The sequence below is a fragment of the Osmia bicornis genome, chromosome 3, assembly GCF_907164935.1.
Source record: "Osmia bicornis bicornis chromosome 3, iOsmBic2.1, whole genome shotgun sequence".
NCBI lineage: Eukaryota > Metazoa > Arthropoda > Insecta > Hymenoptera > Megachilidae > Osmia > Osmia bicornis.
Window position 1 is genome coordinate 196,621 of NC_060218.1, and position 19,631 is coordinate 216,251.

At 38.0% G+C, this 19,631-nt stretch overlaps 1 protein-coding gene across 5 annotated transcripts; it reads left to right on the plus strand.

Moving 5' to 3' along the window:
* The first annotated feature begins 362 nt into the window (after positions 1–362).
* On the plus strand, positions 363–18,810 carry LOC114876070 (ankyrin repeat and KH domain-containing protein 1). 5 transcript variants are annotated; one of them, XM_029187101.2, is made up of 29 exons: positions 363–758; positions 3,570–3,720; positions 3,805–4,013; positions 4,470–4,617; positions 4,781–5,061; positions 5,143–5,428; positions 5,538–5,839; positions 5,947–6,162; positions 6,242–6,898; positions 6,965–7,121; positions 7,223–7,854; positions 7,976–8,194; positions 8,274–8,484; positions 8,561–9,007; positions 9,094–9,429; positions 9,591–9,782; positions 9,876–10,241; positions 10,344–10,498; positions 10,688–10,863; positions 10,976–11,108; positions 11,212–11,954; positions 12,038–12,352; positions 12,611–12,805; positions 12,912–13,059; positions 13,202–13,409; positions 13,504–14,453; positions 14,564–15,829; positions 15,961–16,149; positions 16,420–18,810. In XM_029187101.2, exons 1-29 carry the CDS (start codon positions 555–557, stop codon positions 16,441–16,443), a joined length of 9,516 nt encoding a protein of 3,171 aa, XP_029042934.2. In that variant the 5' UTR covers positions 363–554; the 3' UTR covers positions 16,444–18,810. The 5 variants fall into 5 exon arrangements, with proteins under 5 accessions (XP_029042934.2, XP_029042933.2, XP_029042936.2 ...); XM_029187100.2 differs by having other exon boundaries at positions 364–758; positions 3,570–4,013; XM_029187102.2 differs by lacking the exon at positions 363–758 and adding an exon at positions 1,884–2,812 and having other exon boundaries at positions 3,570–4,013.
* Positions 18,811–19,631: the final 821 nt, after the last annotated feature.

Below are 19,631 nucleotides of genomic sequence, written 5' to 3' on the forward strand. Positions count from 1 at the left end.
TTTCGTTGCCGTCTCTTTGGGACTTTTTTTCCATATTTAATAGCGTTAAATTTTCAAAGGTATACTTTGATAATTTCTTTATTTAAATGTTTTTACGTATGTAATACGTGATAATAATTTTATTTATCAATCAGTAGCATATTTTGTATTGTTGTTTTTAAAAATTAATGTACCTATAAGTATGTGTATGTATGTATGTATGTATATTACCAGATGATTAAAAAAAGGAATGAACGAGTAGAAACGAAAGAAAGATGAATTACATTGTATGTATACCTTAGCTAGGAATGGAAAACGCATAACTGTACAAGAATAAATTGAAAGTACCCGCCACGGAAAACGAAAGATGGCACATCGAATCGTATGAAATCATATAGATGGTTGAAGAGGCATCCGGGAGTCTTACCGTCAGCCATAGTAGAAATGGCGGGTGTTAGCTTACGTGAATGACGGCGATCGTGCTCGAGATTATTATCGAAAAGCAAGTGTTCTGTGTGTGTTTTACGACACGGAAACGATACTTTAGTATCATATGATTCATCTGGAAGGTAAAGATGCAGAATGTAGCACAAGGAACGACCTCGGATAGTCAGAAGCACGAGAAATCAGCAAACATTCACCACGACATTGGAAAGACGTCGTCAACTCCCCAGTCTTCGAACTCCAGTCCAACGAAGTCAGAGACCGAGACCTTCTCTGAACTGCAGCCACGCTTTATGGCAGACTCGTCGGAGAGCGAAGAAGACAGTGTTTCAGAGGTAAACGAAATGAAAAAAAAGAAACATGCCACGTTGTGAATAAGATATTGGTGCGATGAGAAGTTGAGCGCACGCATGTACGCACGCATATGCACCATGCACGCACACGCATGAACTCGTCGCCGCTTCTGTCGTTCGTCCAGTCACCGTCCCCCTTCCAACTTCTTGTTCTTCTTTCTTACATATTGGCTCACTTTTATTTGTCTCCTCTCGTGTATATATTTGTATATATGTATGAATACGTCATGGTGGTGCGTGCGCGTACGCACACGTCACCTTTTCACGAAATCTATTCGAATCGATGTTAATCTTATTTGACATTTTCTAATTTCATTGCATATTTGTTTAATGTAATTTTATTGCAAAATAGATACGGTGACAGTATCTAAATTAAAGTAGTTTTGTTTTCCTGTTAATTTATACAGTTTCTTATAAACGACAGAGAAATTGTTTTTCGATACAAATGATAATGACATTATAATGGAATGTGTGTTCGGTGATGAGTAAACAATAATTATAATACAAAAAAAAAAGAAAGAAAAAAGAAAACTTATTCAATGTAAGCAAAACTGATATACAAGATACAAGCTAAAAAAGATTCGTTTGTCTTTTTAAGAAGTTCAAATTCGACTTCGAACATAAGATGTTGATAACAACCAACCAATCGTCTACATATTTAATCGCTACGAAATGAAACGAATTTTACACGGATACCTTACAAGAAACAAAGGGAATAAGAACGAAAAGGGAATTCGTCAGGAACGTTATATAATTGGAATATATGAGTTTAACAGTTGATAAAATACTAGTATATTGTTTGCTGCGCGTGATCCAGCTATACAAAATAACCTCATACTTTTTATTGAACGTACTTTCCTCGATTCTTCAATCACACTAATCTTATTAGGATTTGATTTGAATCATTTAAAAAAATCATCGATCGATTGATGTTTTGGTTATCAAATAAATTCAAGGTATTCAAGGTAGAAGATACCTTTAAAGAAAGAAAGAAAGGAAAGCAGGGAGGAAGGAAGGAAGGAAGGAAGGAAGAAAACGATTGATGTAGGATTTGTTGTATTTCATAGTTTTACGGTGGTACATACATACATACATCCATACGTACGTACGTCTACGTAGAAAATGTTGGTTAAAGTACTTGGGTTAGCTGCACTGCATAATCAAGCGCGTGCGCACGCACGTGTACGTTTGTGTATATATTTATACAAGTAGGCGTTATATATATATATTATATATATACACACATGCATACACGCCGTATACGTACGTATACTTTTCTCAGTGCACTAGTAAACTGGCATGCAGCACATTCGTCCGCGCGAGCTCTCGCGTGTTGCCTCTTCCTATATAATACATTTGTGTATATGTGTGTGGCTATTTTACGTCCGCTTGCACTACGTTGTGCGCCACCCAGCGGAGTTCTCTTCGGCCGCGTTTCTCGTGTATTCGTGCGAGTTCGTGATCCTGCCTTCTTCTCTGCTCGATCGTCTTTATCTTCTTTTCTATACGTCCATAGGTGTATTTCTACCTTTACTGTAACAGCTAACTCATTCTGTGCTACTGTCAACGAGATTTCTGCTTTATCCTTGCCTCTGTTTCTGCCGGTTGGCTTGGCTCTCCTGTGTCGCTCGTGGTCGTGGCGTGGAAATTGTGGAGAGCAGAGCCACCATATTATTCTATATTCTACTAACAACGGTTACACGGAGTTCTTTTTTTTGTGATTTTTTTTTGGTACAGACAATTACATCGGTTGGTGCGACGTGATCACACGATCGGTGAATACGCGACGAATTTTCTTTCGCGTTGTAGATTCGATAAAACAAACGGAACGCGTAGGTACGCACACAGAGTATACCAAGGAAGTGTCAGTTTCATCCTCCTTGGAATGGCTGCACATTGTTCTTATGTCTGTGTTCACTGGCAGGCGGTTTTAATCGCTTAGGAAAGATAGGATACTTTCACCTCTCTTCTGATTTACGTTTATGTCTCATCGGTTTCCACTCATCGCGCAAGAGGATATGACCTCTACGCGAGATGTACGTACGATGATTTAGATTAAGTAAAAATCTTAACTTGCTTTTACAAACAGTTAAAAGTCTGTAATTGTAAATTTAGAACATACTATAAAGACATCCTTCACCCTATTTTTTTTCACTTTGCTACTCATACAGTTTTAATTTACCTATTTTTAATTCTTTTCACGATTTTAACTAATATTTTATTAACAATAAGTATTTAACACAGTTTTTTCTTTTTATCTTTATTTCCTTTCGCTTGAACATTATACAATAACCTTAATTAGCAAAATCTGTGTCTTTTCTTTTCCTTTGTGAAACTTTTAATGTAAATCTATATTGATCGAGTACAAGGTTATCTTATTCTATTCAAACGTTTATATCATTAAATAAAAACAATTCAACATCTTTTTTTAGATGAAGTTTACGATATTTCTATATATTTTCCACAAAGATAAAAGGAAAAGTTATATTTTATTTCTGTGCGTGTTACTTTCAATGTATAGGATCGACAAAATGTAAAATGTAATATATAAAATATAAAAAGTTTTAAATCCTGTATCTATTGAGATTTATACATGTAAAATTAGAGGCACATACTCGTGTGTTGTATCAACATATGTTGCGTATGGAAACAAATTAGCTGAACCAATTATTTTATTGTATATTATATATACTTTGTCAAATAAAAAAATACGTTTATTAGAGCGTAGAGTATTATATATAAATCATTCATTTAAGATGTAATTTTAGTAGAAGAAATGTTATTCTGTTATAGGTGGAGTGTTTTGCGATTGATCAGGTCGAATTAGACGAAGGTCATCATTTAGAGTCATCTAAGTTTCTATTAACTTCTGAAGATCCTGAAAGATCTGTGGATCCTGAAACTCAGGCACGATTAGAAGCTTTATTGGAAGCAGCTGGTATTGGCAAGTTGTCATCAGGCGATGGGAAGCACTTGGCTGATCACGAAGTGCTCCGTCGCTTAACATCCAGTGTTTCTTGTGCATTAGATGAAGCAGCAGCTGCATTAACTCGTATGCGCAGCGACAATCCACGCACACAAAACGAAAAGCGCTCTCTTGTAGAGGCTTGCAGTGACGGCGACGTTGGTACTGTTAAGAAATTATTAACCGAAGGACGGAGTGTTAACGAAACTACTGAGGAGGGAGAGAGTTTACTCTCTCTCGCTTGCTCTGCTGGTTATTACGAACTTGCTCAGGTGTGAATCTTATTCGACACTTTTGTATGCTCTTAACATTTATAAATAGGGGAAAAAAAGAATAAGAATAAGAAAAAGAAACAGAAAAAGAAAAAGAAAAAGAAAAAAAGTGTGCACACATTATTCTTGTATTCATATTTTTTAAATGTAAAACAAAATGTTATATATTTTCATCGTCATTATTAAAGGGGAAAAAAGATAAGAAAAAAATACAATTAGTATATGCGGAAAGGTATAGGAAATTATTTTATCACCATGGGACAATAAACAATATTCAAAGTAATTAAAATGTAAATAAGACATTGTTTTCTTTATTTATACTTCATTTATTATATTCTTTCGTTTTGTAAAAGTAAAATAAAGTATATAATTGTCCTCTGCTGTCAAATATAATTTTTAACAATTTAACAGAGTAAAAATTGTTTCGCTTTGTAATTATCTTGTTTTATGAATTAGGTACTTTTAGCAATGAATGCTAACGTAGAAGATCGAGGCATCAAAGGGGATTGTACCCCTTTAATGGAAGCTGCCAGCGCGGGACACGTAGATGTTGTGAGCTTGCTTATTGCTCATGGAGCTGATGTTAATGCTCAATCGACTTCAGGTATGAAATGTAATTAAATTCCTTTAAAATGCAAGTAGAATATGTTACATCATCACTGATAATATGTTTGACAATCTCGGTAGCGTGTATGGTATTTAAATGAAATGTGTGAACTGTGAATCGTAGAAGTGTAACGGATAAATCAAGCTTTACGTGTGTTTAGGTAACACGCCCCTTATATATGGTTGTGCGGGTGGTCACGAAGAGGTAGTGCGAGTATTGTTAGAAGCAGGCGCGAACATAGAAGATCACAACGAGAATGGTCATACACCTTTAATGGAAGCAGCTAGTGCTGGTCATGTTCCGGTAGCTAAAATTTTACTAGAACATGGCGCTGGAATTAATACTCATTCCAATGAATTTAAAGAATCTGCGTTAACATTAGCCTGTTACAAAGGACATTTGGAAATGGTTCGATTCTTATTAGAAGCTGGTGCAGATCAGGTAACTTATAGTGCTACGCTTACCTTTATCCTTCAGCTGTTTTATTGAAAGATAAATGTAAGGTAACTTTTGATTTGGTAGGAGCACAAAACCGACGAAATGCACACTGCCCTGATGGAAGCATCGATGGACGGCCATGTGGAAGTAGCTCGTTTGTTGTTAGATTCGGGTGCCCAAGTAAATATGCCAACAGATAGTTTTGAATCTCCATTAACTTTAGCCGCTTGTGGGGGTCATGTTGATCTTGCCATGCTTTTGATCGAGCGAGGCGCTAATATTGAAGAGGTAAATGACGAAGGTTATACACCATTGATGGAAGCGGCACGCGAGGGTCACGAGGAAATGGTTGCTTTACTTTTAAGTCAAGGTACAAACATCGATATTACTTATTTATTTCTGTATGTCGTGTTTATTAAAATGTAATTATTCAAATAGTTGGGATAATAATGTATACATATTTATGCATTTTGATGTAGGAGCGAACATCAATGCCCAAACAGAGGAAACGCAAGAAACAGCACTTACCTTAGCCTGTTGCGGTGGCTTTTTGGAAGTTGCTGATTTTTTGATTAAAGCGGGAGCCGATATTGAATTGGGTGCATCTACTCCTTTGATGGAAGCCGCTCAAGAGGGTCATTTAGATCTCGTCCGTTATTTACTTGAATCTGCGGCAGATGTTCACGCTCAAACGCAAACAGGAGATACTGCGTTAACGTATGCTTGTGAAAATGGTCATACCGATGTTGTGGATCTCCTGCTTCAATTTGGTGCCGATTTGGTACGCCTTTTATCGATAAAAATGATAGTTTAACTACTACCTTGAGTTAGTACACTACTCTTTATACGTGTGTGTTTATGTATTTTTCTTTCTTTTATTCTATATAGGAGCACGAATCGGAAGGAGGAAGAACACCATTAATGAAGGCATGTAGGGCCGGACATCTCTGTACAGTTCAGTTTCTTATATCAAAACGTGCAGATGTTAATAGACAAACAACAAACAACGATCATACACCTCTTTCACTGGCTTGCGCTGGTGGTCATCTCACAGTTGTAGAGCTTTTGCTCGCACAGTCTGCAAATCCATTTCATAAACTGAAGGTGTGTTGCACGAAATTTTCGTTTTAACGATTCTTTCGTTGAATTTTTTCACCTTACTACTGTTCAATTCTTGTTACAGGATAATTCTACTATGCTGATAGAAGCTGCTAAAGGTGGACATACCAGTGTAGTTCAACTTCTGCTAGATTATCCTCACAGTATTATGATGAGTACACCACATAACACAGCCCCTACGCCTATGTTGCTTCCTCAACAACAACAACAACAACAACAACAGCAGCAGCAGCAGCAGCAGCAATCGCATCAACAGCAGCAGCAACAACAACAACAACAGCAGCAGCAGCAGCAACCGCAGCAATCACAACAGCAGCAGCAGCAGCAGCATGTAACTCATCAACAGCATGTGCCGCCCCATCAACAACATACCCCTACACAACCCCAGTCGCATCAACAACAACAACATGCTGCAGAACAACCACAAGTGCAGAATCTGCAACCCAAACATAATACGCAAAAATCATTGTTAAGAAAAAATCGATCCGTAACCGTGATGCCCGATATGAGCCTTACTTCTGCCGAGGCGCAACAAGTTCGTTCTCAACCCGCAGGAGAATCTGTTGTAACAACTAAGGACGATACTAATATTTTGGACAAAGGTAGTGGAGGATTTACCAACCTTTCAGAACCTAATATAAGTCTTAGCCCTGCTCCAGCCCCAACACCAGGGTTAAATATCTCCGAAAGTCGAAAGAAAAGGATTCTTGAGGACATTCAAGTAAGTGCTTATTGGTTAATTCAAATCAAAGAGTTCTGCCAATTTATTGAGTTACAAATGTTGCAGAGGGTAGAAAGAGAGCTTCAAATGAACGGTCCGGAGGATTATTTCTCCGGTCTAAGAAATTCTGTTGTGACTCAACGACAACAACAGCAACAACAACAACAACAACAACAACAACAACAGCCAGAAGATTCTAGCGAAACAGAAACGTTATCACCAGGTATTGCATAATGATTATTTTTTAAATTTTCGGTCTTTTTGACTTTTGGTAATAATGTTGTTGCATTGAATGTTTCTAATGATAATATTTTCAATCGAAAGGTTTAGTTTGCAGTACGAGTGGTATGTCTGGGAATTCATTGACTCATCAAGGCACCAGTCAAGCAATATCACTGTATAATGCATTTCTCAGAGGGAAACGAATTGCACAAGAAGCTCAGTTATCTTTAGTTCCGTCTATATCGGAAACTTTTCCGACAACAAACACTTTTCCTACTTCTCCTTCTCTTTCTGTTGCAACGATACCTGTCACGTCGTCTATTCCGCTTGTCACCTCAAACGTGTCTTCGACAACCACGCCGAGTCCACCAAGCATATCCACACCTCCTGCTGTTATGGCTATTTCTCAGCCTATTACTGCGAGTAGCGATGTTAGCCAAAATACCGCTATAAGTGATCGTCCGAAAGCGAAACCTGTTTCCAAGAAGGAGGGTAAAAATATTCGAAAAGCTTCGTCCGGTGTAATAGGCGGAAAGTTGCAGCAACAACAACAGCAGCAGCAACAGCAGCAACAACAACAACAGCAACAGCAGCAGCAGCAACAGGCAACCTTGATGGCTGGTCTTCAACAGCAGTATCAGCAGAAACAACGACAACATACTTACCAAGTTCAACAGGTACATCAGCTGCAACAACTCAATCAACAATTACAATTACAATTGGATCAAGTACAGGTTTGTTCTTAATAAATAAATACATGTAGAGTTTTATACCTTTTATTGTTATTACTTGTGATAACTAACCCACGCACACACACAACATATATACGTAACACGTTCCTAATAATGTAACTAGGTACAGCAGCAACAGCAACAACAATCGCAAACTCAACAACAACAACAACAGCAGCAGCAGCAGCAGTCGCAACAATTACAACTGCAGCAATCACAGTCACAACAACAACAGCAGCAACAACAACCTGGAGTAGTAACTGCTAATGGAAATAATATACTCATGCCTACTCAATTAATGTCGCATCTCCATCCTACACATGCTCATCACCTTCACGACCAAGTAATTATTGCACTTGAAAAGCATTATATACAAACATCAATTACGTACATATAAATTAAATATATATGTATATGTGCAGCAAGCGACTCAACAAAATCTTACTGAGCAAACAGATCCTGAATTAGCAAGATTACACCGAGATGGAGCTTGTCCTTTTGTTGCTGCTGCTCAAAAAGCAAAGGCGCTTTGTACTAGTGAAAGCGTCATCAAATTGGAAGATGGCACACATATTCCTTTAGACGATGCTTTTGAAATATTTCGATCAATTAGTTTCGACGATACCGTCGATGGTAAATATTTAAATAATATTTTCTCGTTTGTTGATTATTCATTAATTTTATTGTCTAATATTATTTGATTAAATAGCGACAGAAGATCAAGAGAAACTTGAATTGAAAAGATTAGAAGTGTCGGCTGGTAAGGATCCTCAGCAATTGCAACAACAACAACAACAACAGCAGCAGCAGCAGCAGCAGCAGCAACAGCAACAGCAGCAGCAAGTGCAGCAACTACAAAATTTGCAAACCACTCAAATAGTTCAACAGGCAGCCAGTCCTTATACTTCTCAAGAATATTTTACTAATCCGGTGTCATCGGTACCGTCTGTTTCGTTACCAACTTTGCCTTCTCTTCAAGTAACTAGTGCTGGTGTTCAAATACAAGCAGACATATCAGCGGGTTTACAGTTAACCGGTACACAACCCTTACAAAATCAACCGTTTAAAGATGCATTAACAGTCTATCAAGAAGGATATCTTCAGGGTCTTCGATGTCATTTTCAGCCACAATTATTACTCCAATCTTCGGAAATAAGTAAGTTTTACGATTGCAAAGATTCAAATTAATTAACAAGATGGTACACAGTTTTTATTGAAATTAACACCTTCCTTTGCTATCAGCATTTCCCACGCAAGCTTTACCTACTGTAACCGAAGCGACAGGAATAATAGATAATATACCTCATCAACCGAATGGTTACGGTCAATCGACAACATGTAGCACCAATCAAGTTCAAGTTGCTACTCAAACTCAAGCACCAGCAACAACAACCGCGGCAACCATTGTTGCTTCGGATAAGAAGCAAGTTTATACAGCTCCAACTACCGGTAAAGGAAAAAAAGGAAGATATCCTCTTTTACCGCAACAACCATCGTGTCAGCAACAACAAACTGCCAATACACAACAGCAAACTCCTAATTTTCCCACTCAAAATTATCAATTGGATCCAACAACAGGTGAGGGATTTCTGGTGCAATTCGAGTGTGTTTATGCGTCGTTCTTTTCCAGAAATTCGCAGTAGGCGATAGAGAAAAAGATCTAATTTTTGAAAATTAATAATTTCTAGTAATCCAACAATTTTTATTCAACAATTGTACAACTAAGTTTCATTATTTAGTTGCCGGTCAATACACTACAGGTGTCCCAACTGTTGGTGGTTATACAACTAGTCAAGTACCACCTGCACCATTTTCTTGCATGGATGTGGATTCCGAAACGGATAGTAATCACGACACAGCTCTAACATTGGCATGCGCTGGTGGACACGAAGAACTTGTTGAACTTTTATTAAGTCGTGGCGCAGATATAGGTACGATATATAAACTTAACTACATCTAAGCGTACATTTCATTTTCAGACTTTAAATTATTAATATTAACTGGTCGGTTAATTTTCTTTTCAGAGCATAGGGATAAAAAGGGGTTTACTCCACTTATTTTAGCAGCAACGGCGGGTCATCACAAAGTGGTAGAAATTCTTCTGAATCATGGAGCCGATATAGAGGCTCAATCCGAACGTACTAAGGATACACCATTGTCTCTTGCCTGTAGCGGTGGTAGATACGAAGTGGTAGATCTTCTGCTTAATCGGGGTGCTAACAAAGAACATCGCAATGTTTCCGATTACACACCTTTAAGCCTTGCTGCGTCCGGTGGATACGTTAATATAATAAAGCTTCTTCTTAGTCATGGTGCTGAAATTAATTCTCGAACTGGTTCGAAATTAGGTATTTCTCCTCTCATGCTTGCCGCTATGAATGGTCATGTTGGTACGTTTATCATAAATCTCTTATTTTTCAATAAACTGTATTTAAAAATATTATAACATTTTTTAAATGATATTCGAAATTTTAATTAAATTTTAATTATAGCTGCGGTGAAATTATTGTTGGATATGGGTAGTGACATAAACGCTCAAATAGAAACTAATCGTAATACCGCGTTAACGTTGGCGTGTTTTCAAGGCAGACACGAGGTTGTTAGTCTTCTTCTCGATCGTAAAGCTAATGTAGAACATCGAGCAAAGGTACGTGTTTTTTTCCTTTCCATTATAAGTCTATTTTCATGAATTGTTTAATATTTAATATTTAATATTTAATGCTTGATATACGATAAAAAGGTATCGACGAATAGCTGTCCGTTTAAGAATTTTTTCACGTTTCAACTTGTTAATAAAATACGATGAAAATATAAAACGAGTAAATATTATCCACAGACTGGCTTAACACCATTAATGGAAGCAGCTAGTGGAGGATACGTAGAAGTTGGACGTGTCTTACTTACTAAGGGAGCAGATGTTAATGCTACTCCTGTTCCATCGTCTCGCGATACTGCCCTTACCATTGCTGCTGATAAAGGACACTGTCGTTTCGTAGAACTATTGTTGTCAAGGTAAAGATGGTTCATTTCACGTTTCGTTTTTTCTCTCTCCTTGTTTCTTGACCACCCTTCTTCTCTTCGCATCGTCTAGTAACATTCTAAAGCATATTTATAAATTTTATAGGGGAACTCAAGTCGAAGTGAAGAATAAAAAGGGAAATAGTCCATTGTGGTTAGCAGCAAACGGTGGACATTTGAATGTTGTTGATTTGTTGTATCATGCTGGTGCGGACATAGATTCACAGGATAATCGCAAGGTATACATTTATAGAAACATTATAAAGTTAGATTAACGAAAGTCGATCAACTTTATTACATTTTGTTATATTATGGGGTGTTTCCCGGCGCATTACGTTACAGGTTTCCTGTTTAATGGCTGCTTTTCGTAAAGGACATATAAAAGTAGTTAAATGGATGGTAAATCATGTTACTCAGTTTCCAAGTGATCAGGAAATGACAAGGTATATAGCTACCGTAAGCGATAAAGAATTGTTAGAGAAATGTCAGGAGTGTGTAAAAGTGATTCGAGCAGCAAAAGAGACTCAAGCGGCGAAAGCGAATAAAAACGCGACAATATTGCTGGAGGAACTCGATATGGAAAAGACAAGGGAAGAATCGAAAAAAGCGGCGGCCGCTCGTAGGCGGGAGCGAAAAAAGAAAAAGAAACTAGAGAAAAAAGAAGAGAAACGTAAATTGCACGAAGAATACAAAAAGAATGAAACAAATTACGAGGACAAAGAGGAAAGTGGAAAGAAATCCGGAGACGAGGAGTGCGATAGAGTGGATGATAGCGAACATGAAACTGGCGACGGTTGCGAAAGAATGGACAGTATGCCGTCACCGGTTAACAGAAGTCCGGAAGATCCTGACAGAGAGGAAGGTGATAGCGGTATCGATGCGAACAGCCAAGGCAGTTGTAGCAGCAACGATGTTAAAGCTAGAGAGAAAAAGAAAGATAAAAAGAAAAAGAAGACCAACAGTCCTGCTACTAACGAGAAAGATACTTCTCCGCAAAGATCTCCAAAGTCCGTTATCACACAAACTGCTACTTTGTCCCAAAATTCCATCACGCCGACAAAGTCTCAAAATAATACATCCGACAAGTAAGTTTAAATATTGATACGTGTAGCGCGCCCGTGTACTTGAGAACATTGTTTAGTTTCTTCGATGATTATACATTTTTCAGAAGAAGTATGATTAACAGTACGGGCCCAGTGTCTGTGTCCATAGCGTCCACTACGACAACTACCAGATCCTCGACCGTGAACTGTACTGAACGTAAATTAAAAGGTCAGCTGGTATTCGAATCGTCGCGACATCCTGCCGATAGAGAAGATTTTGAGGCGACTGGAAATGAAACGTATATGCCTGGTAAGGGCAAAAAGGCTTATAGTAATCAGTACGACGGAGACGCATTGAATACTTCCACGAAGTCAAACAATACGACTAGTCCTAAGCAAGGAGGCAAGCGTGAGGAAGGTTGGAAAGAAGTTGTACGAAAGTAAGAAACATCATTTTATCTTCTTTCATTTTCATTTCTTTTTCTTCCTTACAAAATTAGTAGCATTTAATCGTGAAAATGAAAATGAAAATGAATATGACATATCGAAATAAGTAAGAAACAGAAAAGAAATCAAATCAAAAAGAAAAAAGCAAACGTAGAGGCACACACAAAAACATACATACATAGATAGATAGATAGATAGATAGATACATACATAGGTACGTACGTACGTACATAATTACATTTATGAAACAGGGGACAGTCTGACGATTCGGGGAGATTCATGAATTCACCATTCCGTTCGAAAAAAGTTTCCGTTCCACCAAATGCTATCAGTCGAGTTATTGGAAGAGGTGGGAGCAATATAAATGCCATTAGAGGTGCAACAGGAGCACACATTGAAGTCGAAAAGCAAAGCAAATGTCAAGGCGAACGAATTATTACAATAAAGTACGTATGCTTGCACCTTAAGTATCGTTGTTATTTTCATTAAACGTTAAAAAGTTAAAAAAAGAAAAAAAAGAACGAAACGAACGAAATATGTGACTATTTTCAGAGGGTCATCGGATGCAACAAAGCAGGCCCATACATTAATAGCCGCACTGATCAAGGATCCGGACGTTGACATATTGCAGATGCTTCCAAAATCAAAGCTTACAGTTGTTACAACTTCCTCTTGGGATAAAACCGTCTCTACCGTAGCTGTAAGATCACACATTATTTCACTTGTTATCCTTATTACGTACGGTGTAATAATACGAGTAGTAATAATTTAATACATTCGCTAATTGACTGACTGACTGACTGACTAACTAACTAACTAACGCTAACGTGTTTCAATTTTAGTCGAGTAAAGCAAAACTGGGTGCTGTAAGTAAACCATCTAGTCTAATGTCCAGTTCCAATAGTACGCAAATCAATAAATCTAGTTATACACCGGGAGTTTCGACGGTGAATCAGTTGATTCCACTCCGGTCATCGTCCGCCATAAAACTCGCTGGAGCATTTCCAACACCCCTGCCACGTGCAACAGCACCAAGGCTCGTAGCCGCAGGTAACGTATTATTATTTTTATTACGCGATCGTGGAATATCGTGTAGAAAAAGTATCTCGACTGAACGAAATTCGATTTTTTTCTACGGATACAGCTGAGAAACGAGCCCAAGCTGTAGCTGCTCAGATGGCTTCTTCATCGTCGAACACGAAAACAACAATGTCGTATACGAGTGCAATTATGACCGCTGGTCGAGCAACGAAAATCGTGACGACAAGTACCACCCAAACATTTGCGGCGAAATTATCCGAAATCACTGCCTCGACGCATACATCTACCACCGTAATGCAGTCCACTCATACAACGGTAAACAAGCAAAAATCATTGCAAGCGAATACTGTCACTGTCATGTCAGCTACGGCTGCAGCAATGGCTCAGACTTCGTCTCAACAGTCTATAGTCAGTACATCGCCGAAACACTGCCGACCACTGCCTACTTTGTCTGCCCCGCCAACTATGGTCTCTCATTATTCTGGAAAGTCTACTTATTCCCCTGGATCTAATAATACCGCTGTATCGTCAACAACGAGCACCGGAGTAGCAGCATATTGCCCGGAAAATTCTATTACCTCGACTTGTTCGAACGCGACAGTTCGTGTCAGCCCGTCACCACCGGTAGTATCGCAGTGTCAACAGTTACAGCAGCAACAGCACCAGCAGCACCAGCATCAACAACAACAGCAGCAGCACCAGCAACAACAATCGCAGCAGCAGCAAGTTCGTAGCACGACACCTATCGCTCCAACAATTCAAGAACATCAGCAACAACAACAGCAACAGCAACAACAACAGCAGCAGCAACAGCAGCAGCAACAACAACAACAACAGCAGCAGCAGCAGCAGCAGCAACAAACAAATAATACACCTCTGGAATATTCATTGTTTAACGATACCTTTACAAAAGTCACCCAGCAATCAATGTGGGGTGGTCGAGAAAATGAGTCTCAAAAGGGTATGAATTTTGCTACTGTAGCTGGTGGCGGAGTATCCGTAAATACATCTGGCTCATCCTCGTCCAAATTCATCGACAGCGTTCCCCCTCAGGCTAGTATCGAATTTACTATTTTATTTATATTGTTTCTACAGACGCGAAAGAATCACGAAGATTAGGTTAATGATTTAAAGTTGTTGTAAATGAGAATTTTATCGTGCAGGTGGATGCTTCGAAAGCTCCTGGATATCGAGGAACAACAATGTGCTCTCCTGTCTCGAGTAAATCAAACAACAATACGACGAACGCAAACGCGTCTAACATAGGAAGTGGCGGCTCCTCGAATACTGGCCACAATCCCATTCAACCGCCACAGTTTCAATCTTCTGGAAATTACAACGAACATCCTTTGTCGAACAAGCCACCCGGTAGTTTGGCGGTCGCTCGACCAGTGATTCCGCAACAAAGTATCGAAATGAGCGCAGCTATGGGAACACAGTACAACAGGCCAGTATTTCAAGGGGAGTTAACATCTCGTAACGCGAGCACCCATCAAGCGCACGTGATTGCAGCGTCGAGCTCGCAAGCAACGTTGGACGTAGGTTTGTTCAAAGGGAATAACGTTGCTTACGAGCACCCGAACGTAAACTCAAGCTTATTGAAGATGGTACCGAACGAAGCGGCACAGGCTCATCCTCTTCTACCTTTCCATCCTCATATGCAGAACTTCACCCAAACAATAGCAGCGCCATCTGCTTCGGTGAATACCACTGTCAGTATGTCTAGATTAAATCCGAGGGCGCCCGATTTCTCTAGTTCTTTACACTTGAACAGTAAACCTCAAGTAACAATGTTCAACGCGGGTTCGGCTGCGGGAATACATCCGAATATGTTTGCCACGGTACCACCACCTCCTCCATCCGCGATCCAGTCCAATAATTTAGCGATGCTCGGAAACTTTCCTCTAGGAAAGTATCAACCACCATCCCGCGCCACTCCCAATACCGGAATCTCGACGAACGGGCAAACTCGTTGGCCATTCGCTCCGCCGCACAATAATTATCCGCCGCCTCATCAAGACCCCATGATCGGTCAAATTGGCTTCTCGAATCATTTGGCGAACATGACCGCACAACCTGGTAGCATCGACTTGATCACCAGTTTAGAGAATGGTGGTTCGCCGGCTATATCGCCCTCTTCGCCGGCACAGGTGGCTCAAGAAATGAATCCATTAAAGATAGAGGATCGAAAAGTACCACGACCGATCGGTACAGAAAGAGCATGGAAAAATTACGCGACAGCAGGAATGGGACCTGGCGGCGACGCCGATTCCATTAATTGGATGTTGAATAACGAAAAACTTGTTGGATCTTGGGCAAATTTGGCTCCGGGAATAGATAGGCATCAGATGTTTCGATCCAACCCAGCTTACAATCGTATATCCAATGTTGATGCCGAACTTCATCAAATGATGGAATCATCCTTTCAGGTATATCAATCTTTAATGACCATTCATTTTTTACTGTTTCTTTTCTTTCTTTTCTTTCTTTTCTTTCTCTTCTTTCGGTACAACAAAGTATTGTCGCTTAATAATAAAGTGTATTATATTTACATACATAGGGTCATGTGGATACTCAACAACCGTTCCCAAATGGTAGCGCTGCAGCCCTCTCACTGATGCCTGGATTAACTTTATTACCTGGTCAATTTGGAACTCCTGCTCTAACAGAAATTCCTCCTAACGAAGCAAACAAAATGGATGCACCAGCATGGGGAATACCAGATGCCGTACAAGATAAACAACACGCGGTATGCAATGTATTGATTAATCGATAAAATAGAAAAAGACGGGAAACGGAAAAAGATAAGAGTATAATAATTTTCAGGATGTTCAATGTGTATTTAAGAGTAGTCAGTCTTCAGAGTGTCGTTCTTTCGCCGTTTTCCTCTCTTTTATCTCTATTGCAATAATTCATTTATATTTTTATATATGTATTTACTCGTAACGTGTACCCCGTTTATTCGTTCTATTTATGTTTTATATTTACGATGTTCTGTATACGAACAATCTGATTGCAGGCATGGAATAAATGGGCTCATTAGAAAGAGAGAAATTTTTGTGAAGACAACTTCGTTTTCTTTCTCGGATGATGCAAAATAGGACCTGGAACTTGAATTAGTAAATAGATGATGGAACGGGAGGACGAAGCATTGTTTTTAGGCACTTAAATTACATTACTATCCTAATTATATCCATTACAAACACAGATTCGATTTGTCATGCTAGATGATAAGACGATAAATCCTTACTACAACTTAATACTATTATCTAGTATAATTATGCAATACAAATAATCACCGGATACGACACGAAACAATTTAAGAAGAAGAAGAAGAAGAGAAGAAGAAGGAAAAGGAGAAGAAGGAAAAAGCAAAATAGGAAGAACGCCGGTGGCGGTAACAGCGAAACGGAACAAAGGATTTTTATCGTTTGTGTTCTCTCATCGTCTTCGATCTATCTTCGGCCATGCTACTTGTATACTCCAGGATCGTTTTCGATCGATTCGATACGCGAAATGCCGACGGCAGTTTTCGAAACTTCTTCCCCTTTTTTTTATTTTCATTTTTGCCGGATCGACTTGCCCAATTTATACGGGACTTGAGTCTTATACGATCGTTGCGATAAATTCACGTACCAATTATTATTACGTCTGCTTTGGCTTTCACATACCCTTTAATAGTACATCTGAAATTAGAATGCTATTGTCATATTTTTTTTTTTTTTTTCGTTCCTTCAATTTCGTGTACCGAATTTAAAAAAAGAGCTTTGTTTCTCAATCGTCTCTATGCGCGTGTCGGAAGTATGCGTTGCGAAGAAAACAAAGGCTTAGATTTGCCACGCGGACAACCGAATGAAATACATCATATTATGTTAACTAAATGATAATAATAACAATAATAATATTATTATTGTCGTATCAAAGAGCGTTATTTCTGTGTTTGGGGATCAAATATTAAAGGAAATTATAAACGTATAAAGGAACAAAATTAGGAAATTGCTTCCAGCTTACCAAAAGAAACAAACCATACAACTATTGTTCCCTTTCTCCCCGTTTTCCTACTTTTACTACAGTTCTTTCGGAGTCGAACTTTTCCTTTTCCTTTTTCATCGCGTTATGTCGTTTTAAAAATAGGTCATGTTTTCGTTAGAGAACCAATTTTGCAAATTGTTCATCTTTTTTGTACATTTTTATTAAGACACAATGGAGAAGAGGAAAAAACGGTACATAGTAGCTATGAATATTGATTACGTGCAACTACTCTACGTACGAGATTTCCTTGTGCTTTTTTTAAGTTTATCATGTGTATATATGTACATATGTTATTCCTCTCTTGGTTCCTGCTTACTAATTCGAAGCACTGAACGCATCAATGATAAAAACATTAACATAAATAACAAGCGTTCAACGAAAAAAAATGTAAGGAACGAAAATGTTTGCGTTAGAATCTGAAGAGGAGCAACGGTAAAAGACGGACGAGAAAAGAACAGAGCAAGGGGAGAGAGGGGAAGAATGCAATGGAGATCATACATCGAATCCTATTCAGATCAATGAATTGTATGTATTCGTCGTTGATAAACACAAGTAATGGATGGCCGTTACTCGAATGAACATAATGCGTCCCTAGGAATATGTAGTCCTATACCATTATCGAAGATGATCGAAGAGGAACAGACAGTGTTCATTCACGTGGTTTAGCTTGCGCTCGGTAAGGTGCTGCTCCAAGTAGCCAACTCATACAAAAAGTAGGAATCTGCCCTGTTTGCTTCTATTTTAGCATGTACAAGAACCCATCAACTTTCAGGTTTCATTTTAGCTGTGCTAAAAGATTAAGTACGCGCGAAATAAGATAGACTCGAATTAATCCGACTGAACCCGATCTAATGAGTATTCTAAAAAATATATATATAAATAAATGAAAAAATGAATAAATATTTAATAAATGTTCAAATTTTCATACAGAAAATGCTGCTATGAAACAGTATGTAAATGTTTTCCATAAAAGAAATAATAAACAATTGTCGTATCATAGAAAAATGTTTAATTTAGGAGATAAGCTTATACATTAATAATACCACGGAAACAAAACTTATAACGTCTGAAATAGAGAACATTTTCATAACATTCATTATATTAAATAACAAATTATAAAAAAAAAAATTCAGAGTTTCTGTATCTTATTTCTTCGTATTGGCTGAACAATGAAAAATTACCAAGGAAACTATGAGATATTTTAACCATTGATACCCCGTAAATAAAGAATAGAAAAAAATGTTTCATTTATTGTTTACTGTTCATTCTTCAGCCGAAACGATCGAAACTCTACGACTCATTATATTGTAAAAATAATAATAAATATTTACACGTGACACATTTATACAAAAAGTCAGTACGTGGAAAAAAAAATGAGTAGCATGATTGTCCAATCTTTGCAAGTTAATGTTTCTCTCTGGAATCGACTATGATGTGTAACATATTGATTTAACATTATACAACAGGAACGCACGTAATGATGCTAACAGTTGAATTATTCTTCCCTCTTTAAGTAGCTGGAAAAATAGTAAATGCTAAAGTAGAATAGAGTACTGGAATCGACAACTAATTGAATGGTACGAATAGTATTCATTTATCCATTTACCAGGCGGGAACAAAACAATTTGTTTTTACACGTTTAGTCGATTAACAGAGAGAAGGATAAAGTTTTGAAAAGGTAGTATGATTAAACCAATATTTTACGTGTATATCAACACTCATATATGCATACAGTTTGTACACGGGAAAATGATTGTTGCATATCCAAAGTACATACACATACATATGCATATACACGTGTAATATACGACACTGATTTCTCTATAGTACGTGCATCTTATTACCTTTTTTTTTACTCGTATGTTTGTCTGTCTGTCTGTTCGTCCATCTATCTATTTACCTACCTACTTACTTATCTACCTATTTACCTATTTAATGTATCTATCTACCTATTTATCTATCTATCTATCTATCTATCTATCTATCTATCTATCTGTCTATCTATTTATGTAGATTTCAAATAAATAGACAAAATAGAGGCTTTAAATGATAGTACGTAATTCATGCCTCTTGCAAAACAATGATAAATAAAGCTATTTGTACATAGCGGAAGATAAATCTTTTAAATGTCATAAAAACTGACTGTACTCCTGAGAAACTAAATTACTGTTTCTTCTCCAAGTCATTAAATAAGTTTAT